General features: G+C 39.1%; 2 protein-coding genes across 2 annotated transcripts; both read right to left on the bottom strand.

Annotated features, from left to right (window-relative positions):
- Positions 1-15,706: 15,706 nt before the first annotated feature.
- Positions 15,707-18,831, bottom strand: LOC131039030 (uncharacterized). The gene is made up of 2 exons (XM_057971670.2): positions 18,533-18,831; positions 15,707-18,246 (listed from the first exon to the last, which is right to left on the bottom strand). The coding sequence occupies exon 2, from the start codon at positions 18,223-18,225 to the stop codon at positions 15,907-15,909; it is 2,319 nt and encodes a 772-aa protein (XP_057827653.1). The 5' UTR covers positions 18,226-18,246; positions 18,533-18,831; the 3' UTR covers positions 15,707-15,906.
- Positions 18,832-21,875: 3,044 nt separating this feature from the next.
- LOC131876008 (uncharacterized) lies at positions 21,876-25,534 on the bottom strand. The gene is made up of 5 exons (XM_059220761.1): positions 25,253-25,534; positions 24,428-24,820; positions 23,972-24,343; positions 22,980-23,565; positions 21,876-21,949 (listed from the first exon to the last, which is right to left on the bottom strand). Exons 1-5 carry the CDS (start codon positions 25,532-25,534, stop codon positions 21,876-21,878), a joined length of 1,707 nt encoding a protein of 568 aa, XP_059076744.1.
- Between the last annotated feature and the right edge of the window lie 1,077 nt (positions 25,535-26,611).

The following is a 26,611-nucleotide window of genomic DNA, read 5'->3' as shown; positions in this document are numbered from 1 at the left end:
CCTTGGAATTATTTTATTTTTAATCTAGTCAGCCTCCTTGTTGCTTTGGGATTATTTTATATCTAACCTAGTCGATCTCTTTAAATAAATTTCTGTTATTTTAATTCTTTTAAATTCAAGTCAGCCTCTTCATTTAATTGCTTCCCTTTGAGCCTAAGTAGGCCCCATCATTTATTAAATTTTATCACCCAAGTTTTATTATTTAGATGACTGTTTGTGACCAAGTTTGTTGAAGGATGTGACTACTTAGGCTGGAGCATGACAGTCCACCCTTCCCAAAATTTCTTGTCCTTAAGCAATTTTAAAGTGGAATGTTCATGGAGCAAGTGTTCATGATGACTCCCTAATAGGAAAATGCTTGGTCTATGCAACTTCTGACTTTTCTTTTAGAAGGATCTATTTGTGAATTCCTCTTCTTGTATATGCTACTTTGATATTATCTCATCTTGCAAATTTGAACTAGGGTAGGTTTTTACTAGAGAAATGAGAATCGCCCAAAATTGCACTCGCCTAAAATCGCCAAGTTTGGCGACTCTCGACTGCCAAACTCGGCCGACGGCATGTAACATTAAGTTAAAAAAAAAAAAAAACTTCTAATATGTTTTGAATTGATTTTTTTTTGGTTTATATTATGCTTTGAGCCTAAAAGTGAACTTCATTTCATTCATTTGGCAAAATAGGAGGAGAAAGGTGAGTTGTGAGGAGAAACAATAAAGAAATAACACCCGACGCTTTTATAAAATAATAAGTCTTTTGGCCTCGCAGAGCACTGCCCCTGGACCCTGCCCTGTATCGTGACAAGGAGCGTGCTAGGGGCGCTGCCCCTAGACCTTAACTCGGGGGCGCTACCCCCAAACCCCCGTTGTAAAATTAGGGGGGGAATTGTGCTGATAAAAGTAGGGAAATTTTAACCTTCGAGTCTGATTAGGCTCCAATTCCATATAACAACATATACTTTCATTTGGTGCATCAAGAGTTGGAAAGGAAGAGTTTGCATCTCATTTGATCATATGATGACATGGATTTTTTATTCCATGAGTTTTGTAATATTGTATACATTTGACAATATTTATATATCTATGTTTGTTATTTCCTTTAGCTACAATTTATGTTTATGCTTATGTGATTGATGTATACTTGTGAATGTAATCAAATTAGCTTCTATTTGATGATGTTATTGTGTCTTTAAGGTGTATTTAATAAAGGGTGCATGAAACAAGTTTTGAATCTTTAAAAATCTCTAAATTTCTTTAGTTTTCCACTTTGCCGAGTCCAGCCGAGTCTGAGCTGAGTTTTGACTCCTAAGCAGAGTTTCGTGACTCGCGGCGAGTCATGCGAGTCACGCAAGTCAACGGGCCGGGTGACCCCTACCGGGTCACGGTGACCCTGACCCGGGCTCGGATGGGTCAGGGGGCGTGACTCGCCTGACTCGCCGAGTCAGCGAGTCACTCCCTGACTCGCCGAGTCTGGGGGTCATGACCCGGCCAGAGTCACTTAAAACAGTGCAGTAAAAAAAACAAAAAAAAAACATAACATTTTTTAATGATTTTTTGGCCTCGCGGGGCGCTGCCCCTCGACCCCGCCCTGTATCACGACAGGGAATGCGCAAGGGGCTCTGCCCCTTGACCCCAACTTGGGGGCGCTGCCCCCAAACCCTCGTTGAAAAATATAGGGGGAAACCGCGCCGATAGAAGTAGGGAAAATCTAACCTACGAGTCTGATTAGGCTCCATATAACAACACAACTTAGAAATCTTGGTAATTGGTATTTAGATTTAGTATTTCAAATTTCCTATAGTCTCATTTGACAATGTAATTCTTATACTGTAATAGTGTCATACATCTTTTCAAAACTAGTTTTTCAAGTACTATATGTATATGTATAACTATATCAGCACCACCACCCCGCCACCCCCCCCTCCCATCCCCAAACTTAGGCCCTTGGTCCCCCTGTCCTGGAAACGCGTCCCCTCGTCCCCAACGCCCGTGGAACACTGGAAAAATAGGAAGCCATAGTTTTGCAACCAGCTGAGAGGAAGAGGTAAAAAGCTTGCACAAATCACATTGGGGCAACACTACAGTCCGATTGGCTCACTGAGTCCACCGATCCAGTCTTCACTAATGAGGACCTTGAGTGGGTTGACCAGGCAGACAGAAACGCTTAGGCTGTGGCTATGGCAGAGGAGGAGGATAGAGCACGATCAGGCACAACACCTATGGCTGCTCAGACTGGCACATCACAGGTAGAGACTATGGCTACTCAGTCATCTAGGACCTACCTTAGACGCCTTTCTAGGAGGTAGATAGACGAGGTTGAGCCAGAGCCTAAGCCATAGACTTGTTTTTGTTTACACTTTAGAGTTGCATATATGTTTGGGAACATTTGAAGTCATGGATTTTATATATATTGGACAACATTTATAACTCTATATATCTATGTTTTCTAATTCCTTCAACTACAATTTACATTTCTATGCATGTGATGGATGTATGTTTATGTATGTGATCAAATTAGCTTCTATTTGATGATGTTATAGTGTCTTTAAGCTTAATTCAATAATGGGTGTATGAAACAAGTTTTAAATCGTTAAAAATCTCTAAATTTCAAGGGTTTTCTTATTTTGCCGAGTTGTTGCCGAGTCATTGCCGAGTCCGAGCCGAGTCACGAGTCGAGTCAGCCTTGCCGAGTCAGAGCCAAGTCCGAGTCTGGGAACTTTGCTCCTAAGTTTGAGTCTTGAGTCGAGTTGGCCTCACTGAGTCCGAGTCTCGTTTCTTTGGTTTTTACCTTTAATTTAAAGTGAGTTATCCCAAATATTCTCAACAACATAACCAAGAGTTGGAATTTTGCAAGGTTTGTAATTTAGAATAAGTTTTCTCTCATCCTTAAGAGGAAGAGCAAAAATTTATCAATCTAAAAATTGATTTCTCTTTTGGCATCACTTGTATTTGCATTGGACCGACTTGGTTGACTCAACATTTGCACAATATCATGTATATCTCTTTGAGTCAAAGAAAGGGTGAGATTTCCACATATTAAGATGAGGATTAGAAGCACGACACACATCTATGACCTCAATGGTGATGCATCATAGATGATACTACTTTCCTTGGTAAAAAAGTTCCCTCTTCTCTAATAAAGATCTTTATTTTGTAATGGAATCCCTTCATAAACTAATTTCCTTCTTTATGAACTTATGTGCACCAGTGTGAGTTTGGTGGGATGGTCATTCAAGGTTCCCTCCCATGAATACTATAATAAGAAGATGAAAAAAAATGTATCAAGGCACAACTTGGATAGGCATAATACTATTTTGGACCAAGATCATTGTTTGATAGAAAAACAAATGCTTTGTTTGTAGGCATATTAGACTCAAGCCTTGAGGGCGGCATAATAGATTTCTCATTAGCCCCCCTTATGAACCTAAACTTCTTATTCCCACCCACCCAACTATTATAAGATATTTTAAATCAATGAACCGCTAATACCTCTCACCATTAGGATTTAAATTAATGAATTCTTTTTAAAAGGCTATGTTTCCGGTTTGCTTAGATTGGCTCGCTAGTTTGGGTTTGGTTCGGCTCAAATACAGGGCTAGATTGGGTTTGCCCTAGGGGTTGTCTAGGTTCCCACCTCAGAACTACCACAACATACTTGCAGCAAATTTTGGCGAGGGGTGAATGACCAAGTGACAAATTTTGGTGGGTTTTTAATTTTTTTGACTTTTATGTTTGACTAAAAAGCCAAAGAAGATGCCCAAACCCTAAAATATGGACTCCAATACATCTTAAACAAAAAACAAACTCATTTCTCATGTTGTGAATGCAAAACAAAAAAAATTTATCCTCGTTGAACTTTCATTCTTGCTTGCCATTAGATGAATAAAGTTGAAGATTGATTAGTGAACATTCTGATTAGCACATGGTTATACAGAGAGGGTAGTTGAATCGATATACCAACAATCTTTACTTTTTCAAACTTGATACCATAACCATATCAATTGCGCAATAACAACAAAATAAGATGCAACAATTACACAACAAAAGTTGAATACATGGTTTACGTGGAACCCTTACGGGAGAAAACCACACTAAAATATCGCTTATATAAACTTGTCTTACAAACTTTGTAGGCACCAACCTATTGAAGGCACCAGCCCCACTACATGAGCACCAACTCAATAAGAGACACCAATCTCTTTGCTATGAGGCACTGACCTTCAAACAAAGCTCCACCTTATGAATGTTGCTTCTACAACAAGTGATGGATATTATGATCTTCTGCTCATATCCTTATTCCACAAATCCCTTCTTATTTTCATATAAAATGTACTTGTATGATTACACAAGCTTGCATATTCTTCACATACATATCTTTCATAAAACTCTAATGCTCATTCGTACTTGTTTCATCATTGATTCACTTCATATTGTTTCTTCATTTTTTCTCTTTAGCAAATCTATGTACTTTCTCTTTCTTAATCTTCATTTATTATTATTCATCGATTTGCTCACATTCCCTTCATATATCTGCATATATTTTCTTTATATGTGTATTTATATTCTTTTTCACAATTATCTATATACTCCCTTGTTCAAATCTGCTTACAACATATTCATGTATCTGCTGTTATACTCACAACCCTGCTCTTTAAATGGACTGATTTATCATCTTCACTTCATATCTTGTCCATTCTCTATCTTGTTTATTTCGTTCTTATGCCTCTTCATAAAGGGAAGTGATCCTTCCAAGGGAGGTGTCTTTATTGAAGGGAGGCGTCTGAATAAAACAAATTCATATTAATTTATTATCAAGGATACCCTTGAATCGCTGCACTATTAAACATAGTCAATGTCTAATGCTAATCATTATCATAATAAATCAGTGCATTTTAATTGCTACCTTTAGTTATAGTCAAATTCATTTAACCATTGCTCTTTAAACTTATCTACCGATACCTCTTTGTTTATAATTATGATTGTATTCATAGTTGAACTACTTGCCAAAAACAAAAACTCACCAAGGCCTGAAAAAAAACTAGGCAAAAACTCGGCAAAAACTGGGTAAAAACTCAGCAACTTGAAAATTTGCTTAAATTTAATTAGAAATGCAACTTTTTGCAAAATTCAGTGAGGAGATGCATCCAATGAGTCAATAAATGAGTACACAAAAGAAACAAGTTGAGTCTAGATATATTTGATTGATTTAAATGCAAATTGGGTACAAAATGGCATCCTCTTATGGAATGTTGATGGCTGATAGACTGAAACAAAACGAAATATCAAATTGTTTTTGTAAAACTAAAAGTAAATACTACATCAAAACATTTTACATCTTCCTCTTCCCAGCTCTAGTGAAAACTAGGTGAGAGATAGAACTAGAGGGTCTAGTCCTAGTAGTCCGATGTGGCTCCTCCACCTCACCAAAATGAAGTTGAGGGTAGCACCCCTCACGGGGGTTTGAGGGTGAGAGAGAAAGTGGTAGAGAGATAGGTCTAGATCTTGGGGGAGAGAGGAGAGAGTGGTAGAGAGAAGGTATAGAGGAAGAGTGATAGGGAGATGGATACGTTTAGAATTCAGGGTAGATAAAGTGAGTGAGATAGAGAAAGCTAGAGAATGTTGATAGGAGCCTACTGATTGCTGAAATTTGACTGTCTGAAAATATAGAAGATCTAAAACCTAGAATTTGCATTATAACTCCTAGAGATCTGAAACCACTCTCAAACATCCTGCCAATATATACTAAAATGTTATATTTCATGTATATATTCTGATGAAGAGAATGATACTGACTTGAAAATATAAATTAGATGATTTTTTGATGTGTTTGGGCCTCTTTTTTTTATGCAGCTGAATTTTTGCTAGATACTTGTCGAGTTTTTGTGAAAAACTCGCCAAAAACTCGACGAGTTTTTGTGGCGAGTCAATGGCTAAATTACTCACCTGAGTCAAAAACTCGTGAGTAGTCCATCTACGATTTTATTGATCATGGTGATGTTCATAAACAACATTTATGAACATAACTGCCAATAATGATAGGTGTTGCACTTCATTAAAATATCATTGCTGCTTTTAGTTATGTGCATCAATCACTTTATGTGAGTGTTTGATATGTTAGTAATTGCTGTTCTAAAAACTGTTTAGTCATTTCATTAAGGGATCACAATTGTTGTTTGTTGTCTCTTAATTTCTAGCACTGCCTTTAGTTTTCCTTAATTTCTACTTATTATATTCAACTACAGGTGCTAATGCATGTGAAACAATACTACTAACCAGCCCAAACATGCTAGCTAAATTTGATGGTGATGATTCTTCTAGTGACTCGTAATTCTCAAAAGTCGTTTTAGGAAGATGTTCCAATTGTTCTTCATGTAGACTATTGTGCTGTCATTGATGTCTCATGTGGTTGTCATTGATGTCAGCCCTCAACGTTGTTTTGTCATTGATGTCTCATATGTAGTAGCGTGTTGAGACAGTTGTGTGTTGAGATGTTGCCAAAGCTATGATGAAGTCCATGGTTCGATGTCAACCCTTAGTTCGATGTTGATGTCAATACTCAATATGTTGTGTTGTCATGATATGCTAATGATGGGATTTATGGAAGTATATGTTGAAGTATAATGATTGAGCATTGTGCTGTATTAGCAAAGATGTCAAAGATGTTATCACGATATCATAATAAAATGAGGATTAGAAGCATGGTGATGAAGTGGATATGATGTTGATGGTCTTATGCTTGCTACAAGTTGTTGTTCCATCTCTCTTGTTCCCCTTGAGTGAGAAAATGGTGTTGCAAGTACATTTTTGTCTCTACAAGTTGAAGTGTGTAAATGCAAGAAAGTGTCTTGAAGACTGTTTAGGAGAATGCTCCCCATTCCTCAGTGCTTACAGATATGGTCTTGTGGTTTGGGATTTAAGTTGTATGTGATGTGGACGTTGCACTTCTATCCTTCCAAGCCTTCGGTGTTGCAGCAGATGTTTTTGGTAAATGCAATATGTTGGTTGTTTGGTTGCTTGTCAAGATTGGTTCGGAAAATGCTACACATTTCTCCAAATTGTTGTTTTTGTTGTTGCAGCTTAGTGGACGTGCTTATATTGTCTGTGTAGTGTCTTAGTTTAGATTTTAGGTGATGAAATGTATTGCAGGTACGTTTGACAATGCTCTATCTCGTGAGTGTGTTATCTAGCCTTCCGAGTGTAAAGAACTTAGTATTTGTTTGGTTGTGCTAGCTTTTTTTGGTATGATAGTATGAAACAAGTATTTGGAAATGTTGTTGAAGGTTCAAGGGATGTCTCTATGTGGTATGCATGACGACGATTGATCTTTTTCGTGCTACATATTGTTTGGAGTTGGCTTTCAGGGTGATTATAGTTATCCAAACGATAGGGGCCTATTCTCCTCCTTGCGCTACGCATTTGGTGGCTTGCGCTAGCATTGGAGGTTACAGTGGTGTGTTTTTGGGCCCTACTATGTTTTGATGTGATCCACATTGAAGAAATTCTTTTGGAAGTTCTGTTTTTGGGACGACTAGTAAAGTGCTACATGTTACCTTGTTCTTGACTTGGGAGGTATGTTTGACATCAAGTGCTGCATAGAAAGATGTAATAAGTTGTTTTAGGTCCACTCTATCTCTTGGTTTGGATTGCTTTCACCACAAATGTGTTTTGAGGCTGATTTGTTGGGGTCATTGTTGGTCTCTTATTCTAGCCGATCTAATTTAATGTTTGCCTCGTTTGTGGAGGATATTGTTGATTAGGTTGAAAGGACCAGAATACTGAGAGGGGGGGGGTGATTCAGTAGTCCCACAGATATAAAAACTTTTCTCAAACTATAATCTTCCACCGAGATATCAATCTTCATCAAATAAACTTAACAAATATAAAACAGCAAATGAAGAATAAACATGAAGAACACAATCACAAGACAAACAACAGATTTTATACGTGGAAAACTCAAACAGGAAAAACCATGGAGAGTGTTAACTCTCAAGAGAATATAACTAGTTATATGGTGTTTACAAGAGGGGTGGCTCACTGCCAGATTACAAAAGCGACTCATTGTCAGATTGCTCACTGCAAAGATACAAAGGAACGGCTTATTGCCAGAATGCTCAGTGCAACAGAAAAGGTTGAACTGAAAAAGATTGCATCTCCAAATGCATATGATCAGTTTGAAGATTAAGCTTAGATTACAATTTACAAACTCTTATAGTAGATCCGGTTAGAGATCTCTGTACAACTGTCCTGCAACAGATCTAGTGAAGGATTACTGCACTATGCAACACACTTCACACACTACTACCTTCGTTGCTAACTCTCTTTCGCATATCTCATGAACTTCCTTAATCTCTTTCTCACACACACCTTCATATTATTGTCATTGCCTCATTCTACTACATATGTATATATACTGGAGGGCACAAATACAAAATGGTGTGTCAGCCAAGCCCAACATGTTATTAAGATACTCATGTCGGCCTTTGCAAGATCTCTACACGCTTCCCTTTGCATACCTCATTTGCCAATGCATATGTCAAGATTCCGGAGTGGGGCAAGGTCATCCGGACCCAAGAATACGGACCCATTATAACAAAATTAAGCATAATATCTCCAAACTATAGACTCCATGCATACCAAGGATACCGCAACATGAAACTCGAAGAGATACTACTGATATGATCAAAACAGCTAATACTGGGACACAACTGATACCGAGATCAATGAGAACTCAAAATTTTGGAACAAGGATCTTCCAGAGATTACCACATTATATGACCTCCATCATACTGCATCATAATGTCTATCCATAACAGCAACATCTATCCGTAACAAAAGAACTGCACATATTGACCACATACAACATCCGAACCGATATCCAGACCAATTTGGGCTACATATATTGTCCAGTCCAAACCGGATAAGTGGTTTGACATCAATGACAACAATATCAACAATATTCACACAAGTCTAACAATCCCTCCCTTTGTCATTGATGGCAAAACATATCCAAAACATAACTGCGTATAGCTCCCCCTTACTCATGCAACTCCTCAAATCCAAGAAACCACATTCCTTTCTCCCCCTTTTGGCATCAAGGACAAAGGATTCCTTTGATGAAAAAAGAATGAAAAGAAAAAGAAAGAAAAACATAATATATACAATTGCAAAAATGTTAGAACCTATACACCACACAAGAACCTTTAGCTGCTCTTCTTCGGAAAGATTAACTTGTATTTCTCCTTCAGATCCAAAAGAACTTCCCAAGAATGTATGGCTAGTTTAATGCTACTTGAAAGGCTTTTGCATTCTACTAACAGATCAACTGCATGGGAAAAACTATCCGGAGCAGATGGGTTCTGCTCATACTCAACTACATTCCCAAGCAATGTTGAAAAATGCTCCAATTTGGCCTCAACAATCTTCTTAACCTTCCAAAACATGTTCACAAAGTCTTCTCTCTGCCTTTGCAACAAAAAGAGTTTAGCTTGAAGAGAATTGATTCTTTTCCTCTGCTCACCATCCTTATCATTTAGAAAATCAAAAGATTTGCCTAGAGTTGTCAGCTCATCTTCAATAGCATCAATTTTACTTTTATGCTTCACTGCAGCTGTTGGCCAAGAGATACAATAACTATAGACTCTACTAGCACTACGGATATAGTTCCTCAATTCTTCAATACATGTTGATAAGATCTTTTGTGCATTAACACATTCATTCAGCAGATTCGATATATCCAAACCTTTGTCTTTGGTTGATTGGTGAAAGAACTTCTCCTTTAGAACTTCATTCAGAGATTTTGGAAGCAGACTACTTATATCTTCAAGGCTCATGTTGTTCTGGATTAAATGATCCAACAAAATGCTTTCAATTCTATCTAACTCAATTGAAGTCAGCCACATTACACCAATCTTCTTGATTCCATCCACACTATCAACCAATTTCAGCAAATTGGATTCATCATCTAATTCTCCAGCTTCCTGCTTTGCAACAACCGAATCTCCTCCAGCCACAGGGGATTTCGAATCAGCAATCACAACATCTTCAACCTTGCTTCTCTTTGGCTTTGAAATACTAACAAGAACAAACTGTTTCCTTTTCTTCTTTCTGAAGGAGGAACCTCCAGAACCGGAAATGAAAGATACAAATATCGGGCCAACACTCTACATGTCCATAATTGCTTTGAAATAGGTATCACAAGCTTCCTCTTTATTATTCAAACTGTTCAAATATCTAAATATCTGCCTTGCAATCGGAACACCAGGCTCCCATATGACATTATCTTTTATCGAAAGGGATCCCAAATAGTACATAGCCAAACTTACAAGCAATGACTCAAATTGAAAAGCATAATTCTTCTCTTTTGTCAGCTTGATATTCTCTAACAACAATTATTTCAATAATTCACACAAGTCGAACGATTTGTTTTCCATTGTAAGCATATGTGCCATATATACTGCAATTGTCGAGGTGGCATCTTCCCTATTCCTTAAATAGATTTTATAAGAGATGTCTTAGGCAACATACCTCACCATAGGTTTGACGATTGTGTTAATGATTAAAGCTCATTGATCACCCTTTACATCGGTTAGGGCTTCCACTTCTTGTTGAAGATTGACTTCTTTGTCAGAACCTCTCCACTGTCGCACAAACCAGTGATAACAGAAATAACTTCCTTCGTGATTGGATAGGGTTTATCCAACATGATGCAGTCATCTCACACATAACTAAGGGTCATCCTGATAACTTCCGCATTATCAAACCAAGGGAATTTTGTCCAAAGATTTAAACCTTTGCTTTCCAATCCTTTTACGGTTTACCCTTTGCAACTCAACATCACTCAAACCAACTTCAACATCTCTAATTTTCTCCGGGTTAAATTCATCTAGAAGCACCTTGTCCAAAATCTGAAATTCCTCGCTGCTAGATTCTCCGATGATCAATTTTCCTTCCATGATTGCTTGCACTGCTCACTTTGCTACTCCTCTACTGTTTGCAATAATCTCAAATACAAATAACAGATATGAAAGAATGAATTCTGTTGGTGTAAATAAATATTCATTATGGATATTATTACACTTAAGTTAACTTAGGATAATGCATCTCTTCGTAGTTTGGATTTGAGACACTTAGGGAAGTGTGCACATAGGGATAGAGCTTGTAAAAGAAATTCCACCTTTTGTGGTCTTGTTTTGTTGTTACACTCCACATTCGGTGGGTCATCCACCTGTTGTGGAATATTATATTATTTCTCCTACCTACCCCTTGTATTTCTTACCTACCCTTGTTTTTCATTGAGCCACATGTCATGATTGTGTGCTCGTACATCCATATGGCCTTGCCTATATAAGAAGGCCTATATTCATTGTATTGGTGAATCTAGTTGATCATTTTCATATTGATGAAAATACAGTTTGTTCTTGTCATTCTTTTGTCTCTATTTTAATACTTTTCATTGTGCCCTTGATCTTGGCAAAATCTCACATTGTATCAAACCCATTGGGGCTTCATTGATTGGTTTTTGAAGACATCGTGGAAGGCTTCTATTTTCGGATCTGAGGGATTGCATTTTTTGGAGGCATCTTAGAGCGTTTTCAACATCACCATTGCGTCCGGGAGACCGTTTCCATAAAAATCGAGTATAAATTCGACCTATTTTGGCGAAAATCGATTTTTGGGTGTGGAGGAAATTTTCTGCCCAATTTGGGCGGTACGGTACGAAATTTTCGGATTTTTTTCAAAAAAAAAAAAAATTGAAAATTATTTTTAGGATCCATACCTTCTGTCGAGTCAGCAGCGCACAGTCAGCGCCCAGTCAGCATTTTCTTTGGAAATTTTTAGACCCCTCTCCGTTGAGCAGTTTGGATTTTTGGGTCAACTTTGGAGGCCTATAACTTGCTCAATTTTGCTCCTTTTTGGGTGCAATTTTTTTTTGATTTGGGCTAATTTTTCGTGCTCTTCGCAGTGGTGTGGTTATTTTATGGTTTTGGTGCACAAAGTTTTCGGAATTTTCAGATTCTCTCAGCTGTACCTGTCCAATCCTCAATTCTGCAACTTCAAAGGCCTCGTTTGAGCTCATACGACCTCCTTTTCAGGTGTCGTTTTTTTTAAAGTGCATTTGTTTTCATCTACTTTCATAATCTATGATCAGATTTCAGAGATTTTAAGTAAAAATTGTACTTTTAAATATTGGTCTTATTTGGCCTATTTGGTACTTGTAAATTGCTTGGATCTTAGTTTAGATCTCTTGCAGTATTAGTTTGAGTCTCTTTTGGCCTTATTGAGACATTTGTAAAATTGAAATCAGAAGACCACTTTGCCATTTTTTGCAAGTGGCCCATTGTACATGCACTAAGTATAAAGTGCCAAATCATCACTTTTGGGGGGGTTCTTTGATTGAGTAAATTTGGGGGGGTGTCTTGTGTGATTGTGTCTCTCTTTCCTGGTGCTCTTTCATTTTTTGTTGCAATGAGTCCTCATAAATTTCCACCTTTAACTCCACATAATTATGCATCATGGAAAATTAAAGTATGGAGCAAATTAATGGAAAAAGGTCTCACGCATTACATAGATGGAACAATAGCAGCACCACCTGATCTTAAGGCTGATCCTAATGCTTAGTTAGAATGGCTCACTAAGAATTGCATGGCTCTTGGAACTTTGCGCAAGTATGTATCAGATGACCTCATCTTTCATATTGAGAAGTGTACTACAATCAAAGATGCTTGGGATATGTTTAAGAAATTGTATGGTCAAGTTGATGAAATCAGAGGTTATAAGATTGACAATGAGCTCACCAACTTGGATCCCAAGAGTTTTGATACAATCCAAGATTATGTCACCAAAGCAAATGAGCTAAGAGCAAAGCTTAAGGATTGTGGAATTGACAAAAAGGATGCTCAGTTGATATTCAACTTGTTGGACAAACTTGCACCAGAATATGCAGCATTTGTGTCTAGCTTCCAAACTCATCGTTTGACAGTGGGGAGTTCCTATGTTATACCTTCATTTGATGCTTTCACAAAAATGTTGATATTGGAACAATCTAAGTTGTTGAACATGGGGTTTCTCAAGTCTTCAAAGTCCAAGGCTTTGGTGGCTAATCAAGGGAATCAAGGAAGTCAAGGCAAAGATTCCAACAAGAAGAAGAAGCAATCTAAGTCACAGCCACAACAGGAAAAAGGACAATCATCCTCTCCATCACAAGGCGATTTTTCATCCTCTTCCAAGAAGGCGACACCACCTAAGAAGGATAAGCCAACTTGTGCATATTGGAAGAAGTATGGTCATGATGAGCATCAATGCCACACAAAGCAAGTTGATGAGTTAACTAATCTTCTTAAGAAAAACAACATCAACTTGCCATCCGCCTACGCAAAGAAGGATTCATCTCCTTCCTCTTCCTCATAGTCTAAGGGAAAAGGGCAAGCATTTGTGGCTACAACAAGTTCTTCACAGTAATGGATACTTGACTCAGGTGCCTCATATCACATGGGTTCTACAAAGGAGCAGTTTTTTTCATTGCAGCCATCTAAGGTACCTCACATATACATAGGTGATGATACACAAGTAGAGGTTGAAGGCAAAGGTTCAGTTGACATGGATGATAGAACATTTGAGAATGTTCTCTATGTTCCTAACTTGTCTACCAACCTTCTCTCTATCTACCAAATCACTTACTATGGGAATGGGAAAAAGGTTGAGTTTACACGAGATTCAGTTGTGGTAAAGGAACTTGATGATGATGCCTTGGTAGCAGTGGGACAAGTCAATGACAACTCAAGGCTTTATTCATTCTCCCACTTTGTGCCAAGTTCACTTTCTAGGGCCTTGCTTACTCGTTCAAATTCAAAAAGTAAGCTATGGCATGAGCGGTTTGGTCACCTCAACTACCGCTATCTTTAGCAGCTCAACACTAAAGACATGGTCACAGGTCTACCTCAAATCAGTTTTTCAGAGGGTGTATGTTCAGGTTGTTCCATGGGCAAGCATCCCGAGGAAAAGTTTGATAAAGGGAAAGCTTGGAGAGCTTTGGAAGTTCTTCAACTTGTTCACAGCAATGTGGCAGGTCCATTTCCAGCACCTTCATTTAGTAAGGCCCACTATGTCCTCACCTTCATTGATGACTACTCTCGCTTCACTTGGGTCTACTTTCTCATTCATAAGAGTGAAGTATTTGACATCTTGCATTGTTGACTTGAGTCTTCATTCCCCCAAGTTGCACTTAAGGGGGGGTGTTGGTGTAAATAAATATTCATTATGGATATTATTACACTTTACTTAAGTTAACTTAGGATAATGCATCTCTTCGTAGTTTGGATTTGAGACACTTAGGGAAGTGTGCACATAGGGATAGAGCTTGTAGGAGAAATTCCACCTTTTGTGGTCTTGTTTTGTTGTTACACTCTACATTCGGTGGGTCATCCACCTGTTGTGGAATATTATATTATTTCTCCTACCTACCCCTAGTATTTCTTACCTACCTTGTTTCTCATTGAGCCACATGTCATGATTGTGTGCTTGTACATCCATATGGCCTTGCCTATATAAGAAGGCCTATATTCATTGTATTGGTGAATCCAGTTGATCATTTTCATATTGATGAGAATACAGTTTGTTCTTGTCATTCTTTTGTCTCTATTTTAATACTTTTCATTGTGCCCTTGATCTTGGCAAAATCTCACAAATTCAAAAAGCCGATACTTATCTTGCCAAAAACACTTTCTTAGGGTTTTGCTGCCAAAAACTGTCTTGTCAATGATGTCAACAAAAATTCCTTTGATTACCGGATAGCACTTAAAACAATGTCATGTCAGATCAATGACATATCCACTCAGACAGGGAGGATAGAAGATTTTTCTTTCAGAACAAACTCCCTCTAACCCAAAGCTCTGTATTAGTTACCAAAGGAAGAGGTGCCTACACCGGATCCAGTACATCAGGCTCGCCTCCTTTGTTCTCACTCTTCTTTCTCCAAACCAAATTTTCTTTCTTCTTTGATTTACCATACTTCATCACATTCTTCTCAACATATTTCTCCTCATTTCTACTTCTACATTGATTACCATAATGACCGGATTGCTTGCATTTGAAACAAGTGATAACTTTCCTTTTAGGTCTTATCAGATGTGATCTATGTCTGCATTTGTTAGCCTTATGTCCATAGTTATTGCAAATGTAACAGTATCCATCAAAGTTGTAACCCTTATTGTTTGCTTCAACCGAATTATAATTTTGATTCATAACATGATTTCTACAAAGACTTTCTTTATGTCCAAACCTCTTGCAACTATAACATTGAATGCTTCTACAATTTATTGCCTTATGTCCAAACTTATTGCATTTAAAATAATAGCAGTGTTCCACGGGCGTTCGGGACGGGGGGACGGGGGGACGAGGGGGACGCGTCTCGGGGACGGGGGGACCAAGGGCCTAAATTTGGGGACGGCGGGGGGACGGCGGGGGGGACGGCGGCGGGGGGGTGGCGGGGTGGTGGTGCTCATATATATACATATAGTACTTGAAAAACTAGTTTTGAAAAGATGTATAACAGTATAACAGTATAAGAATTAGATTTCAAATGAAACTATAGGAAATACCAAGATTACTTAGATTAGTGATACGTAACTAATTGCTAATTGCTAAAACTAAAAGTAAATAAAATTTGACAAATGAAATTGTCAAATTGGAGATTTCTCATTTCTATCATATGAATATCGAAAAAGGAAAACGAAAAATATGAATATCTGATGCCATTGCAAAGTCTATAATAATAAAGATGATTACATGATTCATCATTACAATGAGTAGCCAAATACAAATACGTGTAGCAATAGCATTACAAAAGAGACGAGTCAAATACAAAATGACAAAACTGAAAAGTGAAAACTCAAACTGTAGCTAATGGAGGCCTCTAATCATCTGCAAACTCCTCCTCACTGGAACTGCTGGACTCCTGAGGATCAAGGTCCCTCAAGCTCACACCAACTAGCCCTGCATCTGAAGTGGTAGGATCATCCTCATCAATCTGTGAAGGCTCCTCTGGCTCTACATCCCATCGTGCCGCTGGACTCTCCTTGTACATAAGTGTCTTGCGGTCAATGAGACGCAAAGCACTATGTACAGCCACAAGCTTCTCTGCTCTCTTAGAGGTAAGTCTGTTCCTCTTAAGAGAGTGGATGAAGCTATATGTAGACCAGTTCCTCTCAGCAGCTGAAGAACTGGAAACCTGGGATAGCAGACGGATGGCTAGAGTGGTGGTCAAAGATTTCGGGCCATGACATTTCCACCACAAAAGTGGGTCCTCCTGTGCCATAATGTCTATATCCATCTTTGCTGCATCTGAATAACCTCTAAGAGTGGCAAATCTTCCCCACTCAGTGCGTATTGTGCCGGCATCTCTGGAATCAAACATCTTCTCTATGCACCTAAAGAAACCTGCCTTCACCTCATCATCCTCAATCGGTGTCGTTCTACCCGGTCTAGCCTTGTACCACTTAGGATTCAAGGCAAAGGCAGCCATATGCAAAGGAGTGTTCAACTTGTCCCATCTACTCTGAATGATAGGCCGGATTTGCTCATTGTAGAATGCTAGAGAGGGGTCCTTCACTCGCACAGCAGCCCTCATCTGGCCAAGCATAGAGTCAATGCACTCATACACCTCTCCAAGGTTAGGTGCATCCCCATCCCCATATCTGATCACCTGGAATACTGGAGAAATGATAGAGACAATGTATTTCGTATCAGTCCAAAACACATCACTCTTCACTATCTCCTTCACCCTTCTCCCCTGCTCTGTCTTGGCCTCAGCCCACCTATTCCACTCATTAGTCATAACCATGAGTTGCAATGCCTCTTGCAACTCAATCATTCTCTCCAAGAGAATGAAATAGGATGCATATCTAGTCTCAACTGGTTTCAAGAACTCCTTCTTCGCGAAGGTCCTGAATAGTGCATGTGAAATGTGGTGGTTGCAGATAAACATCTGCACATCTCTCGCATCGGTGACCACTCCTCTAATCCAGTCAATCTTCCCCATGTCCTTGAGTGCATTGTTCATGGCATGCACACAACATGGGGTCCACCAAATGTGTCTATAGGCTGCCTCAACGAGTCTCCCTGCTGCTCTACACACATATGTTGCATCTGTCACTACTTGGACCACATTTTGTGGCCCAACCTCCTCAATAGCCTCCCTGAGGACCTGAAACTGGAAATCAGCATCTTTACGATGCCCTGTACAATCAACTGCTCTAAGGAAGTATGGGCCCTCTGCACATGTGACCATGATGTTGATGAGTGGACGATGGCTAATGTTCGTCCACCCATCCATAACTATGCTGCACCCCAATGCCACCCAACATGCCTTCATCTTCTCCATCAAAATATTGATCTTGGAATAGCTTTTATCCAAGATCGAGGTCCTCATTTTCGTCTCCCCTGGTGGCACATAAGATGGTCCTCCCTTGGCCACCATATCTATCATCTTCCTATAATAAGGAGACCGTGAAACATGAAATGGAATGCCATTGGCAAAGAAGAAATTGCCAATGGATTCATCTATCTCATCTCTCAGCTGCACATTAAACATATCAGCAATGGGGTTGCTCTGTGGTGTATGCAACTTACGTTTCCCAGTCCTGGCAACAGTAGAAGTGGAAGTAGATGGAGATCCAAACATCATTCCTCCCGCCTGCGAAGCATGATAAGTATGTGGCACTGGCACATTCCGGCTGTCGTGAAGTGATGCCCTAGCAGACAAAGTAGTAGGCATTGAAATATTTGTGTCATCTGGAACCCCCCAAAGCCTGTTAAACTCAATTCTGTACTGTATATTTTTGGGTTCCTCCAAAAACTTACAATGTTTCACGCCTTTTCCTCTCCAAAATAGAAAGTGTGCATTCACCCTGCTAATGCTACCGAACCATTCTCTGTCACAAATATTGCACTTCCACTTCCTTGTTCCCCCACTTGAATGTGATGCAGTGCCTTGTACTGATATTTGTGAAGCAAACTGTTTTAGAGGAGACTTAGGATCAAAATGACCCCTAGCATATGGTGCCAACAACTCTGAAGGGCAACCTGTACTAGCTGCTGCACTTGCCATAGAACTAGATTGGGCTCCAGGATCAGCCCCATGGTCACCCCCCTCATTTTCAGGTTCATATTCTGAATCATTCTCACTATGAGAATGGATTTCCATGTTATCTTGACTCGTGCCTTGGGAGCTCATTGTGAAATTTTCAAATTGACACTGCATTTCACAAAATAAAAATAAAAATAAAAATAAAATCAGCCTTGTTTAACAATATATTTTTAAATTTTTAAATTTTTTTTCCTATTCATCTCAAAATGAGATTTGATGTTGAATCTTGAGGGCAAAATGATGAATCATTTTGCCCTCAAGATTCAACATCAAACCTCATTTTGAGTCTTAAGATGAATAGGGAAAAAAAATTAAAAAAACCAAAAATGACATAGAACAATGAAAATCAGAAAGTAAAACAAAAAAAAAACAACAAGAAGTTGAAAAACCCTACCTTGTGCTTGAAAAATCTCTCCAAAATGTAGAAGAATCTTCTTCTTCCTCTTCTTCTTGCTTCTTCTAGCTCCTATCACACTTGTAGTCACTTTTCTCACCTCTTCAATCAATCTTCTTCAAGCTGTTCCTCCTCTTCAAGCTGCTGGAAAAAAAATCAGTTTTGCATAATGAGAGTGAAATCCAAACTAAACATGTTTTTGTGTTGTTTTGGGGGGTGGGGTGGGGCCCACGTCCAATTAGGGTTACCCCTTAACCCCCCCCAAAAAGCACATGTCATAAAAATTTAAAAAAAAAATGAAAACTGCGCTTTTTATCCCGTGCGAACGCGGGAGACGCCTGGGCGTCCCCCCGTCCCTCGAGAGACGTCTGGGCGTCTCTCGAGGGACGGGGGGACGCCCAGGCGTCTCCCACGGAGACGCCCAGACGTCCCCCAGGAGATGCCCAGACGTCTCCGCGTCGGGGACGTCTCCCCGTCCCGGCGGAGTTTGGGTGGCGGTGGCGGGACGGCAGGGGACGTCGCGTCCCCGTCCCCGCGTCCCCGAGACGTCTCTGACGGGGGGACGCGCCCAAAAATGGGGGGGACGCGTCCCCGTGGTTCACTGAATAATAGCCATTAAAAGATGGGTACCTTTATGCATTAGGCTATCGAACCGGTGGTCTTCTTGCATTAGAATTCTGATTTCGGGATTTTCTTTCATCTTCTGTCTTTTTCTCCATTTCATCTTTGACTTCTTTGTTTTCCTCTTATTATTTTGATCTAAACACATACCAAGTTGGAAACCAAGTCTGGTTTTGTCTGAATTAACTTGCTGCATGCTGATCAAATCTTCCAGGAGCTTACTACTGACAAGGATCTTATTTTCTGCCTTTAGATTCTTCACCTCTTGCTCAAGCTTTCCACATTCCTCAGACTTCTGCTCTATTGTTTTCTTCAGGAATTGCTCTATCTTGTCTTTTTTTTCAATCTTCTACATCAAATCTTTAATAGTCTCATTCGCCTTCTTCAATCGACTGTTAACCTCCTTATGCCTCAGTTTGAACTTCTGGATTTGCTCTCTCAGCTTCTACACACATTCATTTGCCATCTTCACATTCTCTTTCGATTCTTCATTCTCTAACTCAACACTTTCTAAATCTTCAAGAGTTGTCTTCAAATCTTCATCCATCTGAAAATCTTCGGTCATGCATGATTCAACCAACACAGATCTCCCTCAAGCGGTTAAGCTTCCATGCAAGGGACCAAAGCTTTGATACCAACTGTTCATTAGGTTGAAAGGACCAAAATACTGAGAGGGGGGGGGGGGGTGAATCAATATTCCCAAAAATATAAAAACTTTTCTCAAACTTTAATCCTCCATCGAGATATCAATCTTCATCAAATAAACTTAATAGACATAAAACAACAAATGAAGAATAAACATGAAGAACAACCACTAGACAAACACCTAATTTTATATGTGGAAAACCCGAATGGGAAAAACCACGAACAGTGTTAACTCTCAGGAGAATATAACTAGTTATATGGTGTTTACAAAAGGGGTGGCTCACTGCTAGATTACAAAAGCGGCTCACTGCAAAGATGCAAAAGAACGACTTATTGTCGGAATGCTCATCGCAACAAAATAGGTTGAACTGAAAAGGATTGCATCTCCAAACGCATATGATCAGTTCGAAGATTAAGCTCAAATTACAATTTACAAACTCTTATAGTAGATCCGGTTAGAGATCTGTATACAACTGTCCTACAATAGATCCGGTGAAGGACTACTGCACTACGCAACACTGTCTGCAACTCACACTTCACACACTTCTACCTTCGCTGCTAACTCTCTTTCACATATCTCATGAACTTCCTTAATCTCTTTCTCACACACACCTTCATACTATTTCCATTGCCTCATGCTACTGCATATGTATATATATCGAAGGGCACAAATATAAAATGGTGTGTCGGCCAAGCCCAACATGTTATCAAGACACTCATGTCGGCCTCTGCAAGATCTCTACACACTTCCCTTTGCATACCTCATTTGCCAATGCATATGCTGAGATTACCAGAGTGGGGCAGGGTCATCTGAACCCAAGAATACAAACCCATTATAACAAAATTAAGCATAATATCTCCAAACTTTAGACTCCACGTGTACCAAGGATACCACAACACGAAACTGAAAGAGATACTACTGATATGATCAAAACAGCTAATATTGGGACACATAATTGATACCGGGATCAATGAGAACTCAAAATTTTGGAACAAGTATCTTCCAGAGATAACCACATTATATTACCACCATCATAATGTCTGTCCATAACAGAAACATCTATCCATAACAAAAGAACTACACATACTGACTGCATACAACATTGGGACCAATATCCTAACCAATCCAGGCTACATATATTGTTTTATCCAAACCGGATAGTTGGTTTGACATCAATGACAACAATATCAACAATATTCACACAAGTCTAACAGATATATAAATATCGAATCAGTTGCAAGGGTGTGGATTGTGTGAGATGCGAAGATAAGGCAGTAAAAGTGTGTGGTGGAAGTTTTGGAGCTGAACTGCCAAATGGTTGCTTGAGGTAGTGAGTCAAGAGCAGCTACATTTTAAGAAGATTGCTGGAGGTTGTGAGCTGAAATCTTATTCATTGTAATCCAAATATTCATGTATCTTGCTTTAAGATGGTGAATCTCTTCAGTAGGTCCTTTTATGTTGCTCTAAGATAGTGAATCTTTGTAGCAAGTGTTGGAATCCAAGAACACTGAGAGGGGGCGGGGGGGGCAAGGGTGAATCGGTGTTCTACCGGTGACGTTAGTTTTGAACTTATTCCTTATTAACCGGTTAACAATAAATAAAATTAGAATGCATACACAAACTAACACAATGAAAGGCAACACCATAACACCAAGATTTATACATGGAAAACCCTGGAAAGGGAAAAACCACGGTGAGGCTGATACCCACAATATCTATATACTTGATCAAGGTATACAAATATTATATAAGAGGGTCTGCACATGCAGAAAAGCCAACCGCCTAGAGCTCACTGCTCAAACACAAAATATAGGAAGTCTCACTAACTTACAGAACATTTACAAGTGTTTACAAATGAAAGTGAACTTATAAATAGCATCTGACCATGCTGGATAAGTTCCGGTGAATGCTCTTATAACCTCCTCTGTATTCCGGTTTTCTGATACTCTATTCTGCTACCGGTTAAGTTGTGTACGTGAAACTGCACACAGTCGCTTCCAATCGCATACCAAAATGCATACCAAAACTCACTGAAATATTCACAATCAAAAGTTCGCATTCCATCACACATCTAATCTATCGCTGAAATGATCTTAAATATCCTTCTAACTTAACCATGTCAGCTTCAACAAGATATATAAACAAGTCGGCTGCCGAAACATAATGAAAATCAAACATAAATCCAATGATCATGTCGGCCATCACATGTTACCACAAAATCCATGAAAACATAATTGAGACCAAAGATTTCCTTAGCCGGGTCCTATCCATTACCAAGTTCCATATACACGTTACCGAGATTTGGACATGTTACCGGGATGAAGACTTAGCCAGGATGAAGTGAGTGCCAGTGTCGGTGTCGATGTAAAGCAATGTGAATACCAATACCGGTTAAGTGCAATGAATGTCGGTTAACCAAACAATGAAACCGTTTACCCTGAGATGATGAGTTGCCATCAATGACAACCCATAATGTCATTAACCTTACCGGATGAGTGTCAATTGCCAACAATCTCCGCCTTTGGCATTGATGGCAACACTCGTGAAAAATGATACCATTCGTGAAATTGCCACTGAATCTGAATCTCCTATAACCTTTTTTCCTGTATATGAATCTACTATGTACATCTGATGCTCCCCTTGAGAAATATATACATTTTTCACTTATTCCTCTCCCTTTGACATCAATGACAAAGTGGGGTGCCCACAAAGAATTTTGTACAGTTATAGACATGAGCCGGTTCTATACAAACTTCAAAATATCTATATACATATTCTTCAAAAATGAAAAGTAGGTATCCCAACCATTCTTAAGAGATTCAAGAATGGAGATGAATCCATTCAAGATGCTGGCATAATATTCTATTTCTTCCAAAGTAATGGGGTCATCCTTCTACAAGTTAGAAATACACTCTGTTTTATGAAATAACAAATTATCAAGCCGGGGACCAATCAGATTCCGGAGCTCATTTGCTTTCCTTATTATTTTGTCCCTATCCTTCTCCAATTCCAAAATTTGATCCATAACCATCAAAATTGGACCATCCAAAGAATTTGTCAAATTAACTGCCGGGTTGTAGTAGTTAGAAATTTGAATTAAGCTTTTCCTACAGTCAAAGAGTTGTTTGTCTATGGAGCCGGTTAGCTTATCAAAATCTAGACAAGTCTTATAAACATTACCTCCTTCAGCCAAAGCTGCATCAATGGACTGCAAGCAGGTTTGGAGTTTCTTCTTGTCCATCTCAATCATTTGCAAAAATGTTATCTTCTGGGCCACCACAAAACTTTCTTTAGCCTCTGTTAGTGAAATCTTCAGTAAAGAATCATAATGTTTGGGGATAAAATCAATGATTTCCTCTAATTTGCCCGAAGAGCTTGCACCATCCTGAGCTTGAAATTCCAAGACTAATTGGTTCAAAACTTCAAAACTATGCTCAATCAGTTTTTTGTCCTTTGACTTTGCCTGAGCCAATTCCTGAGTAGCCTGTGCTTGAAGAACTGTCGCTGCCAAAATCTTCTCTGTCGGTGACATCTTATGGTAGGGTTTGTCAAAACTGATGGAAAGTTGTGATAAATTTCCTTTAGCTATGGCAGAAGTGTCACAAGCCAAGTTGGAGGAGAGATCCACCACAGTCTCCTTACCCTTATCAACCGGAAAGACAACCTTTGTATCCTTTAGCTCTTGTGCACCGGTGGCTTTGCCACTTGGTGCCTCACCCAAAACTTGAGTATCCTCTGCACCTGTATCCTTATTTACATCCTGCCTCTGTATCCTTTGTTATCTGTCGGGATGTCCTCTATTTCAAATGGGAATCAGTAACCGGTATAGTGGTATCCGGTTGAGTGCTTGTCGATTTCTTAGTATTTAAAGTTGGTTTATGAACCGGTTTCATATCCTTAGGTAACGGAATGTTCTGTGATTGTACAAAACTGGAACTTAACTCATAGCCAAGACCCAAAAGAACTCTCACCCATACATCAATTGTCTCCTTTCTGATTTCTTCAAGTCTGTCCAACATGAGATTGTTAATTCTATACTTGGGATTGAATTCTAATGATCTGGTTTTATTGATTAAATTATCCATTTCCGAAGGAGTTATTGAAGGACAAAGATTGACCAATTCGGTCTCCTTAATCTATCTATCCAAAGACTAAGCGTGTAGCTTTCTAACCTCTAATCTATCAAATAACTCCTTAGGCAAAACTTTCTCTAATTCTATCAATGCCCTACTAAATGAATCAAGATATAAAAGAATAGCCTCTTCTATTTGCTTATTGTCCTCCTCACCAAAATTGTCAAAGAATGAAGAAATATCTAAATTACTATCATTTACAATCTGTTCAATCAAATCTTGTGCATTCATCTTTTTCTTACTGGTTCTCCGTTTAGATTCAGATTTAGCTTGCTCATCTAATTTGGGTTTCCTCTTATGTACAATGGTGATCTTTGGCCTCTGAGGAGTCTCCTTGACAAGTTCAAACTTTTGTTCTTCTTTCTTCTCCCTTACCACTCTAGCAAAAACATATTTCTCCTTAGGAACCTCCTTGATCTTAGTATTTTATTCTGTCTCAGAAGAAATAGTCATATATTGTCGGGTCGCCTTAGGTTTCTTCTTGGGTGGCTCTACCGGTGTCTGACTGGCAGGCTTAGCTTCCGGTTGTTTGGATGTCTCTGATGTAACTGGGACCACATTGGGTGTGGCCTGAGCTACTTTCCGGGCTTCCCTTTCCTCTTTCCTTTTTTGTTTTAACTCTTTCTTCCTATGTTCTTCCAAAATTTTAACATGCTGCTCAACCTTAGATCTATCAACACCTTCACTTATCAATGTCTCTACTGCTAGCCGGGTCATCTTCTTTTGGATTGCTGGAGCTACTTGTTCCTGATGAACCTTAAGTCCTTTCTCCTTAGCAGTTCCAAATTTCTCTTCCTTTTCATCTACCGGTGCCTGCAAAAGGTGTTGTGTAGCTTCCTCAACCTCATAACCCATAGGCATTATCCATATAGTCCTGGGTTGTACAACCTCCATCATACATTCATCTTTATCTACCATAAAGCAAATTGTGTCCTTATATTTCTCAACTATAGATTTAGGAATCCGGGACCTATTCTTCATTTCCTCCTGAAATGTTTTGAAAAATGCCCATAGATTGGCTTTCTTATCCTTATCGCCTTGTCTATCCAAAATTTGAGCAATCTAGGTTGCTACCGGGTGATCAAAAGCCCACTGAGTCTTTCCAAAATCGGGAACAATGCCCAAAAAGTAAAATACTAAACAAATGATGGAGCCATACCGAAAAGTATTTTTTTTGTCTTGCTTGATCTTTTGCAGTTTAGTCATGAGTTCCTTTAGCATAACAATGCATAGATCATAATGGACATCCTCCTTTACCATCTGATAAGCAACCAAAATGTTGTTGTTGGCTACAGAGTTTAACCGGTTTGACTGATATACCTTATAACCAATAACCATTGCTGCAAATTTAACATCTATGTCCTTGACATCATCTACCCTCATAGACCTTCCATCAAAAGTTGCGTCAGTAAATTTATTCATTTCAGTGTGAGATAACTTACATCTAGTACCGAGAATGCCTTCGATTTTGTGAAGACATGTGACATTCTTGATAACTTCCTCAGTAATCTTGTATGGCCGGTCCAACCAGATGAATTCTCCCTGAATGCGACTCAAAACATAGCGTACCCATTCCACCTCATCAAAAGTTGGGAAATCCATAAACTACGTGAAACCCTTCTGCAAATGTGCAAATTTCGGTTTCAATTGGTTGTCAAAAATTAGGTTTTCCGTGAAAACGCAAGACAACTCATATTCGCCAAGTTCTTCGATGTTGCAATGGATGTATGCCCTAATATCCTCCGTATGAAGAACTCCATGATAAACTTGCGAAAATGCACCTAATGGCTCGTCCAAAAGGGATTTGTATGGATGCTTCTTGAAAATCGGACAAGGGTGGTTCTTGATCTCAACCACCAAGGGAGTATCAATGCTGGATGAAGATGAAGCCTTTGCAACCAAACACGAAAGCTAGGGTTCTGCAAACATGAAAATACCTCGAAAATGTTGCAGGAGATCAAATTGCTCGAAAGAAAGTGCTCGCTCAATTCGCTCTAGAACTCTGAAATGCTCTGGAAATTCTCTCGCTTGAATACTCAATCGCTGTGTGAAGAAAATAACTTAACTTCCCCTTTTATTGTCGTTAACCCTAATTTTTCATTGTAATAAATGTTGTCGATTAGGCTTGACCGGCTCACGTGATCTGCAAGTAGATTCCGGTAAACCACTGAAATCTCCTCAATATCCATCCGTAATCAAAATCTTCTGACTACAGACCTAATCCGGGGTATCTGCATGATCTTCAATGACTTGCCTACCCCTAAGGCTGAGTGCCTTAGTTACCGGTTGTATCTGTTGCCGGTGTAGGACCTGATGACTCTGTCGGTTGTTCTGTCGGTGGTGTATCAGATCTTCTTACCCATCTCATCTCATGTTGTTTCCTGATGTCTTCCACTTTTGCTTTTCCCTTCTCATCTGCATTTCCCTTAGTTGTCGGTGGGTTCTTACTTCTGCAATATTTAGCAATGTGCCCAATCTTGTTGCATGCATAACAGACAATATTGTTTTTCTGTACTGCCTTGTTAACTCCTTGATTTACTTGATTTCCTTTTGATCTTCATTGGTTAGCCATATGTCCAAATCTACTACATGCATGACATCTTACATTTCCAAGACCGGTGAATGATGCATTGTTCTAATTATTCCTATTTTTGCACTGACTAGCCATATGACCATATT

This window comes from Cryptomeria japonica, chromosome 5 (genome assembly GCF_030272615.1).
Source record: "Cryptomeria japonica chromosome 5, Sugi_1.0, whole genome shotgun sequence".
NCBI classification, from domain to species: Eukaryota; Viridiplantae; Streptophyta; class Pinopsida; order Cupressales; family Cupressaceae; genus Cryptomeria; species Cryptomeria japonica.
The sequence above is the reverse complement of the archived record's forward strand: the minus strand, read 5'-3'. Positions and strand labels throughout refer to the sequence as shown.

Excerpts from the sequence above, each read along its gene's own strand:
- LOC131039030 (XM_057971670.2), bottom strand. The coding sequence starts at position 18,225 with ATGAGCTCCCAAGGCACGAGTCAAGATAACATGGAAATCCATTCTCAT.
- LOC131876008 (XM_059220761.1), bottom strand. The coding sequence starts at position 25,534 with ATGGATTTCCCAACTTTTGATGAGGTGGAATGGGTACGCTATGTTTTG. Across the intron at positions 24,821-25,252 it reads CAATGGTTATTGGTTATAAG|GTTGTACAACCCAGGACTAT; the intron begins GTATATCAGTCA and ends TGTATGATGGAG. Across the intron at positions 23,566-23,971 it reads AGTTATTTGATAGATTAGAG|AGGCAGGATGTAAATAAGGA; the intron begins GTTAGAAAGCTA and ends CAAAGGATACAG.